We start from the raw sequence: 13,916 nt of genomic DNA, 5'->3' as shown, positions 1-13,916 counted from the left end.
TGTACATCACATTGTGTGATATTGTTTTTACTTTGCAATGCTTTATTTTTCATTGTCTACGTTTGCTAGAATATTTAAAACCCATTTGAAAAATTTTAACTGCCTCTGTGGCCGAACGGTTACCGTACTGGTCTGCCACGCAGAGGTCCCGAGTTCGATTCCCGGTCCGGGAAAAATATTTGCATGGCCTAGATTTATTTATCTCGTGAGTTTGGGTGTAATTTGTGGTTGTGTAATTGTGTCCATGTCACCCGCGATACAGAGTTTCCCTAGTGCGGGGCTATGAGTGTTTGCGTTAAAAGATTAAAAGAAAATCAAAATGATAATCGCAGTATAAAGTACTAAAATATCCGACCTCAAAAGTCATTCATCCCCTAGTTTGCCACCCATGACCACTACTGAGGTGCCCTCTTTCAAACAAAAAAGAATCATCGAAATCGAACAAATGCCGTTATCGCGTAACATACATACAAAAAAACACAGCCGAGTTAAGAACCTCCTCCTGTTTTTGAAGTTGTTAAAAATATACGAAACCTCTCCGTTCTTGACATCGATATTTAACAAAGTAAAACTGTTTTAAAAGATAAAAAGTGGTTGTTTTTGTAACGTTAGAAACAAACACAGTGACCGAATTGTAGGAGGGACGTAATTAATCGTAATGTACGAAAATAGGACTACAAAGAAATGAGTTTTACACGCTCTGTGTTATAGCTAAGCGGCTTTAGTTTGATGTTTCATGTTTTACTATTGCGGCAGACAACTATGTCTGGATGTTTTATTGTATGGTTTTAACATTAAAAATAATCAGACTTCGAATAGATTTCTCGATTTTTTCCAAAATAGTATTTTTTTTGTAATATCAAGTGACGGGACGAACAAATCGTGCGCCTGATGGTAAGCTTCACGCCTATCCATAACAGTTGCAGTGCCACTCAGAGCTTTAACACACAGAGCTTTGACAAGTCCCAAGCGCCTGAAATTTCACCAGCATCCTTTCCCTTCAAAACCGGAACACAGTAATGTTGACGTTACTGCTTGGCGGCAGAAATAGGTAAGGTGGCTGTACTTCTATGGACGAACTCTTTCAAAAGGAGCTTTAATTAGTCTAGTCAAATACCCTGTTGTTCTTAAATTGCTTTGCTAGACTTAATTGTAATTGCTAGTCACAAAATATTCTTCATAAATGAAAATTTATAGACATTGAATGATTTGTTTGATTGAGAGTCAAGGGTAAAAAGGACGTCAGCTATGACATGTAGGGCCACCTACACGAATAATTTTGCCTTCGAAAGAGTTAGAGTTGTGAAACTTGGCATTTTATCAAATTTTTCTTATAATTCTTACGGTTGGTATAATAAAGCCACAAATGATCACACGTCTTAAGTCTTTTATCACATGAAATAGATAAAAATAATACGATACGATCCACTGCCACTGCGCCCGTCACCCTGAGACATAAGTTGACAAGTCCCATGTGTCTGTAATTTTACCAGAAACCTCACCCTTAAAAACCGGAACACACTAAAGGTGGCAATACTTTCCTGGACGAACTCTTCCACAAGAAGCTCCACACTTAAGTTGCCATTTTGTAGATGTGGCCTTATTACACCAAAGGTGCGAATTTCCAGAACTTTCGCTGTTATTAATATACATCGTAATCGTAACTAATTTATCGACTCTAATCCAATGACATGAATTGTCTAATAATTGTAACATTAATAACAATGGACAATGACCACGTAATTTGCTTATTAATTCACTTCCCAATTCAAAACCATGTTTTCATTTTGTTTGTATAGGCAAGATCAGTAGCAGGCCCAACCTTACGATAGTTTGAATAACACTGTTTTGTGTGTATATGATATAACAACGTCCTCTGTTTTTAACTGACTTCAAAAAAAGGAGGAGTTTCTCAATTCGACGGTACTTTTTTTTGTGTTCATATTACGAGACTACTCTGACATTTGTGAAGCGATTTCGATTATTTTTTTGTTAGAAAGGTGGGGCCTCAGTAGTGGTCCCATTTAAATTTGAAGAAAATATTCCACACATTTAATAGCAGTAAAGCTCCTTGTGAAAAAGTCCATCCAGGGAAGTATTAACACCTTACCTATTTCTGCCGCCAAACAGTAACGTCAGCATTACTGTGTTCCGGTTTTGAAGGGAAAGGATGCTGGTGAAATTTCAGGCGCGTGGAACTTGTCAACTTATGTCCCACGGTGACGGGTGCAGTGGCAGTGCCCCTCAGATCTTTGTGTTTCAAAGCTCTGAATGGCACTGCAACTGTTATGGACAGGCGTGTTCCTTACTATTAGCCGCACGACTTGTTCGTCCCGTCGTTCGTTTGTTTCTCTGAGGAGGAATAACATAATTATTCATATTTTTTGGTTCGCTCTATTTAAAGTAGTCTAGTTACAATATATTTCGTCACCTGTTTATTTTAGTATTGAGTACAACTCATCAATTACAGCGCAAGTAGCGCGTGATAAGACCGCACTTCTGACAAATTCAGGCGATTACTTGTTCGTAATCATGTTAATTCCTTCTTAATTCCCGGTAAAAATTCGTTTGTTTTTAAAATAAAGATAACACGTTTTTGTAAAACTATTAAAGTTCAACACTATGTGGTTCCCCGGCAAAATAAGAAAACAGACTTCAGTTCTTTGAAGTCTTCGTATCTTCGTAATTTTTCATTTTTTTTTTACTTGTAACTGTTTATTCCTCAATAAAAAATAATAATGAATAATATATTAGACAACATCACATACGTTGCTCTGATCCCAAAGTAAGTAGCTAAAGCACTTGTGTTATGGAAATCGGAAACGACGACGGTACCACAAATACCCAGACCTGAGACAAAATAGAAAAATTATCGAGACAAGACAAAAGAAAATAGTTTTCTTACACTGACCCGACCAGATCGAACAAGAATAATGAGTGGTCATCTATTTTATTGATTAAGTAAACAGTTTGAATAACACTGTTTTGTGTGTAAATGATAAAATAACGACCTCTGTTTTTAACCGACTTTAAAAATTGGAGGAAGTTCTCTATTCGACTGTATGGTTTTTCTTTTTTGGGATGTATGTTACGTGATAACGGCATTTGGGAACCGAGATTGAAAAAAACACAAAGAGAAATTTCTTTGATCCGGCTGCACTCAAACCAATGATTTTTTCACCAAACCGGGGCTTTTCCGACTAAGCTACAGAACGAGATAGCAGACGAGTTTGGGGAAAGAGTCGTTAGTTCCCCTTGTGTTTAATAAAAAGCTGCCTTGATTTCTTTCTGATTTCTCATAGATGGTGCTACGGCAAAAAACTCGTTAAAAACCAAATACAAAGATCTGCAACAATCACGTATAAAAATTAGTAAGGTCACTAGCCAGGGCTGGTAGCTGTAAAGGTGCCTGGGTGACGAAATACTTTCATAGATGGCGCTACAGCTAAAAAGTCGTTAAAAACCATAAATAAAGATCTGCCACAATCACGTATGAAAATTCGTAAGGTATCTAGTCAGGGCTGGTACCTGTAAAGGTACCTGGGTGGCGAAATACTTTCATAGATTTCTCATAGATGGCGCTACAGCTAAAAAGTCGTTAAAAACCAAAAACAAAGATCTGCAACAATCACGTATAAAAATTCGTAAGGTCTCTAGCCAGGACTGGTAGCTGTAAAGGTGCTGGGTGACGAAATACTTTCATAGAATAGCGCCACGGCTAAAAAGTCGTTAAAAACCAGATATGAAGTTCCGAAAACAAGCACATAGAAAAATTCATGAAGTCCGCTGGTTCGTCCCGTGGCTTAGTTGGAGTAGCATCTGACACGCTGTGCTGGAAGACGTAGGTTCGAATGCAGTTGGATCGAATGTTTCTAAATGTTCGATTTTTGTATTAATAATCGAATAAAATATTTTCTTATGTTTAAATCGCGTATATTTGTTTTTTCAAACAAACCGACGTTTCGGGCCCTTTACAGGTCCCATGGTCACGGTTGACTAGACCATGGGACCTGTAAAGGGCCCGAAACGCCCGAAAATGATCCATCCAAGGGCCATCTATATTTTTATGCTCATTTCTGTCGTTTTCTTCACTCCATTCTTATACAGTCCACATCACCCTAACCGAAAACCTAGGAACTCGAAACTGTATCAGATTTAGATTTATGTCAATACTGTATGATGCAATAATTACATTAGATTAAATAATTTAAATATAGGTATATTTTGTTTATATCACAAGTCATTAAAGCATACTAAATATCGTTTGAGACAGCTATAAAATATATATTAACAACCTATTGTATACCAAAAAATGTATTACCGGCTTTGTCCATAATTAGTCAGATATTGTATTTATTCCGTTCCATTCGTTTTAAAAAAATTATGGTTTGTAAAATTTTGCTGGATTAGAATGACGTCTTGGCAAAATTCGCGTCACGTCAACGTCATTTTGACGTAAATTTGTAGCAGCATACTAAATAAATAAATCGATTTCTCCAATGAACACTACGCCAGCTTTATTTTTTGGTCATTTTCTGTAATTTTTGTAAACAGCCTTATTTATTTACTTACTAACATTATGCTTCCCGAACTTAGTGAAAAAAAATTAAGAAAAAAATAAAATTCGAAAAAGAAGCCAAATAAAAACAAATTTTGTGAAAAAAATATAGAAATAAACTAAAAACAGGTCCAAAAATTAAGATGTCCAAAAATGAAGTGTTCATTGGAGGTTTCGAAATAAATATTAGACAACATCACATACGTTGCTTTGATTCCAAAGTATGTAACCAAAGCACTTGTGTTATGGAAATCAGAAACAACGACGGTACCACAAATACCCAGACCCGAGACAGTTAAGAAAGTTTATTTGTACGTAGACCCGGCCGTGGATAGTACCCGGGACGTCAGAGATGGTGACACAATGAAAACCGGTACGCAAGCCACTCAACTACGGAGATCGTCAATAAGTATTTGAAATTACAGCTTTTTAAATATGACAAAACAATCATTATATTACATATATACGTTACCAACCATTTATATATGATAATTAAAATCCACAATTGAATCTTATGATTTGATTACGCTGATTTAAGTCGGTCGTAGGTCAGTCGATATTTTTCATCGATTCTCGATTTTACTGGTCGTGTCCCGTCATTGGTTTATGAAGTTATTCGAATTGCTGAGTTTCATAAGGGCCACCGTAAAGACATAACGATATCCCGCTAAAAATGTCATAAAATTAAGAGTTGAAGAAGAATATAAAACCCAAGATATAGCACTATGGCTAATTAGACGCCTTAGCCTGTCCCCGAATAAAAAAGAATAAAAATAGATAACTTATTTTCGACTTTGTCGAAAATTTTCTGTCCAAAATAACGATTGTTCGAATTTTCATTACACCGATAACCGAATTATAACGAAACAGTTGTTCTTTCAGGATATGTTGATGTTTATCGCAAAGACACGACCAAGTTCGGTTAGGTTAGGTTAAGTTAGGTTTAAAAGAAAAAACATTTTCCTCTCAAAATTACTTTCAAGATTATGAAATTTGGACCAAACGTTATTTCTGGAAAGTGTCACTTCGGACTACTGGTACGGACTTATGATATATTATTTCTTTGGTTTCAATTTTCGAAACTTCAGTTTGCCTGTGTGCTTAAAATAGACAAACACACTGTTACTATACCATGTAAACAATTTTAAAATATTTTAAATGTAATGCAACTACATTCAATTGTTTATACACTTCTACTTATTCGTAAGGCAAATTTCCCTACGAAGAACGGGTAAGAAACTCCTCGTTGTTGTTTTTGTTGCTCTTTATAAATACATTTTTCTGAATGTTTCACGAATTAAACGTATCACACCCGCCTATTCTATAATTTTAATATGTTTATGTAGTAAGATTAATATTTTAATCATATTTATTCTTTCATAATGATTTCTAATCATATTATCTAACACGCTATAACACGCATATTTACTAAGCGACGATTCCCATATAATCAAATAAATCATATACTGGAAATATACATATTATGTAAAAAGAAATTGGAATATTTGTTACCTGCGTTAATGAACAAAATGAGTTAGGAATTCATACATTAAGGAACATTTTTTGAAAACGGAAGATATGAAATTTATTTTGTTAATTGCTTAATTGTCGTTACATGCCATTTATATGCAGATGTAAGTGAACATGTTTTTGTACTTGTCTAGAAGTAATTAAGTTAGTTTTTAACATTTTTGCTCTGTTATATTATATCTTTACTTAAATAGACTGAGCTCCTTCGCCGCAGTCAAAGCCGGAAGGGCTTTTGTGAGCGGAGCTTGTAATTAGTAAATAAGTATTTTTCCTGTATTTTGATCAATAAAAAAAAAAAAAAAACAAAATATACCATACCCATTGACGCGGATGTTATTCGGAAGTAAAAACTATCTGCTACGACTGGTGTCTCCTGAGGCTTATCGGTTAGTGAATATTGACACTTAATACTATTATTCCTTAGAGAATAAGATTATTGTCGGTAACAACTAATAATTAAACCACACACCGTACACATATTTCGCACTGTTGATACAATAGTGTATTAATTCAAAAAGTTTATGTTTTTCAGATTCGATGAAAAACTAATTACTCGCTTCCCGTGAAAGATTGTTAAAATTTATGTAAAGGGTAAAGTTTATTACATCTAAAGAACTTCCTACTTATCAATTATATTTCAAAATAAAAGAGAAAAATTATATCGTATTTTTGAGTAAGGATTGTTTTATCCAGGACTAGCTCATAAAAAGTTTGTCTCATTTTGAGTTAGTAGATAAATATCTTTTAATTGTTTCTTACATTATTCTAATGGAGGTTTTATTGACTTGTAGAGATTGAAATTTTACGTTCAGCAATAGTATAATTTTGGATTTCACATATTTTGAGACGCTACACTGTTGTAATAGCGGTGCGATTTGAGCTAAGAACCATCGAACTGTAGTGGAACTGTACACCAAACTGTTTGAAAAAAAAAATTTAACTCACAGTCTGTGTTGTACGCGAACGTAGGAACTATACGTGGTTCAATTATGCCTTCTGCTAAATTACTACTTTCTGATTTAAGCATCGCATTATAAAAGGAACAGTGAAAAATGTCCATTCTAAAAGAACAACTGAACTACAATCGCTATCACAACCCTATGCCTCTAAATCCAATAGAACGACGCTTTTGTCATCAATCGTATGTAAAAGTACAATTAAACTTCAATATTATTACATAATGTATATATTGTAAACAGCGCAGCCAGAAGAAATGTAACGGGAAATTGGAATGCAAAGGAAAACGGCGATATAATCGAAATCAATAGACCGTAAATCATGGTATTAAAAATAAAATACCAGGTATTTTTCCTATTTATTAGGTACACTATAAAAATAAATTACATATCGTTAGTGTTTTATAGAAAGGGCGTAAGCCCAAGATATATAAGCGGAAGATATTTTTTTCGTTATCTGTATCTTACTACTGTATGATATTTTTTACATCTTCCTGCCTATGTCATGCCAGCAACCGCAAGTTTACTAGGATTGAAAAAAAATATTTTAATAAATTATTACTATTCTTAACATCATAAACACGTCCCATTGTTGAGCACGGGTCTTCGCTAATGAGATACATTAAGATACTATGTTACTTAAAAGGAATTAATCCTTACAGTTGATCTTTTGATCAGCGTCATAAAAATACAGGCTGTTTTTTACATGAGGTCGGTTGGATTCTCAGATGAGACAAGCTTTTTAAGTTTTTGCTGTATTACTGACTTTTGAAAATTAAATAATGTCTCCATGAAGCAAAATATCCTATCTACAATATTTAAAGTACTTTCTTTCGTGACGCCTCGAATATTTGGCCATAATTAAAAACTGCATCAGATTTAGATTTATGTCTGTATGATGCAATAATTACCTTAGATTAATAATTTAAAGACTGGAATATTTGTTTATACCACAAGTCATTAAGGCATACAAAAAATCGACGAATTTAGAACACATATGAACAAATTGTATTAAGTACTGACAGTGTCGACAATTAGACAGAATGTTTGTTTTTTTTTATACTGTTTTTTTCCATTCTTGAACTGGAAAAGGCAAAGTCATTTATGCGCCATACAACCTAGACTGAAAGTAACTTCTTCATTAAGTTTCATGACAAGTTTTCAAGCCTTCGATTGAATAACATTCTTGAATTTTCAGGAGATTGCATTGCACTACAAAGTTGCATGAGCATCCATTTTCATTCAAAACTTTTAACATGGGGAACTTTCTGAAAAATCAGTTGTCGAAATTAATACGGAATAGATGTATTTTTTCGATGCAGAAATGGTGGCCATTGTAAAGGTAATTTTAACAATGGATGGGATTGCCTGCTTTCGGGTGCTACGTTATTATATTAACACCCTATAAAGACTATATCGATCATCATTATCAACCCATTTATACGTCCCACTGCTGGGCTTAGGTCTCACGCATACGACGTGAGTTTAGACCATGGTTCGCCACACTGGCACAATGCGGGTTGGGGACTTCACAAGTTTTCCAAAAATTGTGAACCTTCTTCGAAGTGCAGGTTTCATCACGATGATTTCCTTCATCGAAAAGCTCACGGCAAATTTCAAATTAAATTTCGCACATAAATCCCGAGAAAATCAGAGGTGCGGATTCGTACCCAGAACCTCTGCTCGAGAGGCGGTATGTGAAACCATCACTATTTACGGTCATTGCAGTTACAAGACTGGAAACCCATTGCCTGCGTGGCCGAGCGGTTATCTTTGCTGGACTGCGACATTTTGATTCTCAGACTGGGAGAAATATTTGTACGGCCTACATTTATTTCTCTCGTGAGTTTGGGTGTAATTTGTGCTTGTCTATGTGCGTGTCCATGGCACCCGCGCTACAGGATTTCTCTAGTGCAGGGCTATGAGTGTGTGCGTATTTATTATTATTATAATTACGAACAATAATAAAAAAAATCACTCACTGCTTGTGTTGTACGTGTACGCAGAAACTATGTCCGTTTCACTTATGCCAGCTTCTGCTTTATTGCCCTCTAATTCAAGCTGTTCCAATCTACTCTTTTCCATAGCATCGTAAAAGGAATTATAAAACATATCCATGTTTAAAAGACAACTCTACACCATGGATATCACAATGTTATGCCTCTAAATCCAATAGAACGATGCTTTCGTCATCAATCGTGTGTAAAAGTAGGTACAATGAAACTTCCAGGGAACTTCAATATTATTGCATTATGTGTGTTATAAATGGCGCAGCAAAAAGAATTGTAACGGGAAATTGGAATGTAAAGGAAAATGGAGTTTTAATGGAAATCATTACCGTAAAACATAGACTTTTAGTGGAATAAAATATAAGATCATTGGCCACATGTTATTTATACGTCAGAAGTGCTTCCATCACATGAAAGTCGTAAAAAATAATACGACCTACATGAAAGAAATTATATATACATATATATCACCGGAGTTTAGAAGAAAGCGTACGCCACATTTAGATTTTTCAGGGGAGCATGTTTTACGTTTTAACGACTGTTTTAAAACATTTACATCCTTAAAATTCAATTTTTTACAATTAAGTTTAAATTTTAAAATTTAATTAGTAGAATCGTTAAGCCTCTATCCTGAAAAGTTGTCGTTATGCAGATGTGGTCTTATTGTACCAAGGATACGATATGTAATAGAAGGTCCATTGTACAGATTTAAATTCAAATAACATTTATCTCGTCTATTGCTGTTAAATTCAATTTACATCGTCGCGAAATGTATTGGAAGCTAATTTTTTAAACCATTGCATAATGAACTCTATGTCAATTGTGTACAAACTAGATTAATTCATTTCACCTGGGTATATGCCACTTTTCGCGCGTGCCAAACATTCTGGTCCTGTTATGCCCGCGACTTTTACTATGTCATCGACCCAGGTTTTTCGGCCTGCCCTTGACCACAATCCCGTCTTGGCCTCCAGTGGCCATCACCACGTCTAACCAGACGTCTTGCCTAACTCTAGTTAATGTCTATAACACGGTCCCAACATCGTTAAAAAACGCATGACGCCGACGGCGGATTTCCGTGTATCGAATTTTATCAGGGTGTGTGGATACCGAGCATGACGCGCTCTGTGGCCTTTTGTGCAGCTAGTATTCGGTGCACAAACCAGATATGAGTTGAAAACTGGTCCCGCGTTTTCGGGAGATTTCCCGCGCAGTCTCGGGTATTCCCGTGTCCAGTTTGGAATTGCAATTCCCATATATTATATATTAAATTCAGGCCAGTACCGGTACCCCCGATATTATGCAAATATAATAAAAAGTTGGGAGCAGATTGCGTAAAATATAAAGATAATAAAAGAAACGTTTTCATTTCGAGGTGGGCTAACGTTTATCCACAGTCTCATTTGATGAAGAGTGTAAATGTGGACGGAGATAGTACACCCTCGCCAAGAAAACACTTGTTCACTGCAATCTCAAAATTACCCAGATTTTATTTTCCGCACATGCCTTAATTGTATTGATATAAATGTAAGTTTCTCTTAAGTTTCTGCAATAGATGAAATATCTATCATTTAAGATTTAAATCTTTTGCCGTATCTAATTCATCATCATCAATCATATAATATATGACAGTATTTGAAATGTAGTATTCTATCCGACGACGAGATTCGAGGCTCATTAGCTTTAGTTTCTCGAGCAAGTAGTATCCAATGATACTCATAGCTAGACGCTGTAACAAATCCAGAGTATACAACTCGTAGCGGACAGATAGAGGTGGGAAGGCCCACAGGTGACAACACTATTTACTCTATAGAAGAGCCAATTTGAGTTCAAGAACTGCTCTGACAAGAGGTATCACTTGACTTTGAAAAGAAAATAGTTTCTTTAGGCAAACGGCGGTACAACAATCGTGTAGCGACTAACATTCAAGTTGGCAGGCAAGAACGCTAAGAGCTCAAAAAACGGAGTAAGTCGAAATGGACCTCGTTTCGCAGGACACAGACACGTCTATATAGCATCGTCCCGTTCGTACACGACCTTAAGGGTTGAAGTCACTTCATCCACTATTGCTTCCTTGAATGATTGGATTTCAACAAAGAATCTTGCATTAGATAAATGTCTCTACCAACTGTGCTATCATCGGCGTGCCTGTAAACAGCCTTATGAGGAATTAGAGAAGATCGAAGCAATATCTTCACCAAAAGACTACTCGTGACGATCTGCCCTTCAGGAAGTCTGCCATCTAATTGGAAATACCTATTAGTTATTCTGTAAAATGGAAGCTTCATAAGGAGGCTTATTTGCCAAGCCTATGCCTAAGCCTTATAGATTTCGAGAGATGTAGTCGAGAACGTTGCCTTGCTTCTCAATGCCTTCATTTCATAGGGTCGAGGCATAGACAAAAAGATCTCCAGTAGACCAGACACATATAACAACAAGCAAATAAGAAAAGTCACCGAGGACTGACAATGCTAATAACGGATTGTTCGTACTCGTGCTCGTACGTATATAAGTTACACTTCTATTACATTTACGCCCTTCTTGTAATAAATTCAGTAATACCTGAACGTAGATAACTAGCTATTATTTGTATAGTATTTTTTTAGTATTCATACCCTTCTGAGTTCACTAAAAAAGACGCACCAGGGAAAGTCAAGGCGAAAAGTTAAAAAAACAATGTCTGCCATACATTTTATTGAACAACAGAATTAATATTTCATTATTACTCTATTTTTAGGAACTTTTCATTTTTGAATCAGAAGTTCAATTTGAATATCCACTATCACATAATAGTACGACCTATTATTTGTGGGACATCACTATGTTTAAAAAGTAATTAAGTTTCATACCCGCCCGAGATCACTAACAATTACACGCAGGCTAAAGTCAAGTTTAAAAAATAAACAAGCTAATTACAAATTACCGAATAATAACAAAATAAATTTTTATTCCATTTTTGAGGACGTTTCTACCAGCGTCAAGTGTAAAAATTCAATAAAAAAAACTACACACATTTGGTTTTTAAGTATAATCAAAAATATGTAATCATCGTCATTCGTAATAGATTGTATATTAATCTATTATAGTTTCAAAGATTTTTTATTGCTGAGTGGTTATTAAATATTTTTATCATTTACGTGGATTGACCACGTGTAATGTAGATTGGAGGCACGTCATTTATCTGTCCTTTCTTTTAGTGTGTTGATCCATTAAAAGATTAAAGTGATTTATTAAAATATAATTTGGTTCCTCTTGATTTTCTGTTATTATATTAGTGGAAGCAAATCGAAAAATGAAAATATCACACCTTTTAAAAGGTAATACTTAGAAGTAAACATTCCAAATAAAAAAACTGTTCAACTAAAGTATGCGAAATTTATCAGAACGCAAAATCAACAGCAAACTTAAAATAAAAATATCGCACCTATTCAAAGGTAATACTCACAAGTAAACATTCCAAACAAAAAAACTGTTCAACTAAAGTTTACGAAAGTTATCAAAACACAAAATCAACAGCAAACCTAAAATAAAACTATCGCACCTTTTCAAAGGTGATACTCAGAAGTAAACATTCCAAATAAGAAAAACTGTTCAACTAAAGTTTACGAAATTTATCAACGCAAAATCAACATACACAGCAAACCACTCGACACACCTATATTAATAGGAAATTAAAACAAATTCATGAAAAAAATTATACTAGATTAATTATCTATTATCAAATTTGACCTAACATAATAAAATAAAATAACCAATCAGGCTTTGAGTGCACACAAGCACCTACTATAAAATTAATCCACTAAGACTAAAAAGTGGGTGTATGTATTCATTAAACTAATGCCAGACAACCATCTAATAACCTGATCTCAAGCTTGGAAATTCCATGCCTACTAAGAGTACTAATTTATCAAAATTGATTCCGAGGCATTACCCAGAACACCCAGACCAGCATCAATTCAAAAAATTCGTTTCCCAAATTGGTCCACGTGGGAATCGTACCCGGGACCTCCTAATCTAGCAACAACAGTGTTAACTCCTGGACCACCGAAGTTGACTTATTCTTTCTGGCATTTGATATTTTACAGGAACTGCCTTAAAATAAATTAATTTATTCTGCAGTCCATGTAGAGAATGTAATTAAAACTCATAGGACGTAACCAAACATAAATTTAATTTGTACTTACCTTGTCCCTTCATTGTCGTTCTTTTTCACAAAAGAATCACCACTCGGGAACAATAAGCTTGTATTGAGATCACGCACAAGACCACCCGTAGACTGCTACGACTTGCTACGAGCGCGTGCGCAGGCTTTATTAACAAATCGATTATACAATCTACTCTTTGTTTTTTTCACGGCTGATGTTATGTATCTTCGTCAGAAGCTATTATTAAATATAGAGTACTGAATTTCGCGTTTAACGTGACACGTCCGAACCGCGCCAAGAGCGTGCTACGAATGCCCGGGCTACAGGGTGAGATAAAGTAGCAAATTATGACACAAATGAACCGATATTTATGAAGACGGATAGGTTGAGCTCACACAGTAACACATGTATACGAATATGCACTTAAGTATCTATACAATAAACAATATTGTATTGTATTAAAATTCTTGCTAAGATTTTGCTACGCTTCCTCGGATTACGATAAGAAAATTTACGTCACGTTTAAATTTCATATCACGATTTTTTAAATAACTATAACTAAGTTTCAGTATTAAACTTATTGGAAAACTAAATCATGTTATAACACTAATTAATGTTTATCAAATTGTTATTACTTATATTAAATATACAACACGGTACAATACTATGTTCTCAAATATTTGACAAAATAAATATAAAGTATAACTAAGAAATAAGT

General features: G+C 34.9%; 1 protein-coding gene across 2 annotated transcripts in view; it reads right to left on the bottom strand.

Annotated features, from left to right (window-relative positions):
• Positions 1 to 13,430, bottom strand: part of LOC113232994 (aquaporin AQPAe.a) — a 119,832-nt gene extending 106,402 nt beyond the window's left edge. The window contains exon 1 of one of the 2 annotated variants that reach the window (XM_026467922.1): positions 13,238 to 13,430. In XM_026467922.1, coding sequence (XP_026323707.1) covers positions 13,238 to 13,250 — 13 coding nt within the window. In that variant the 5' untranslated portion in view covers positions 13,251 to 13,430. The remainder of the gene's footprint in view (positions 1 to 13,237) is intronic. The other variant, XM_026467924.1, reaches the window with a different exon arrangement.
• Positions 13,431 to 13,916: the final 486 nt, after the last annotated feature.

Source organism: Hyposmocoma kahamanoa, unplaced genomic scaffold (assembly GCF_003589595.1).
Source record: "Hyposmocoma kahamanoa isolate Upper Pololo Valley unplaced genomic scaffold, ASM358959v1 78, whole genome shotgun sequence".
In the NCBI taxonomy this organism is placed as follows: domain Eukaryota; kingdom Metazoa; phylum Arthropoda; class Insecta; order Lepidoptera; family Cosmopterigidae; genus Hyposmocoma; species Hyposmocoma kahamanoa.
This window is presented reverse-complemented; position numbering and strand designations above follow the sequence as displayed.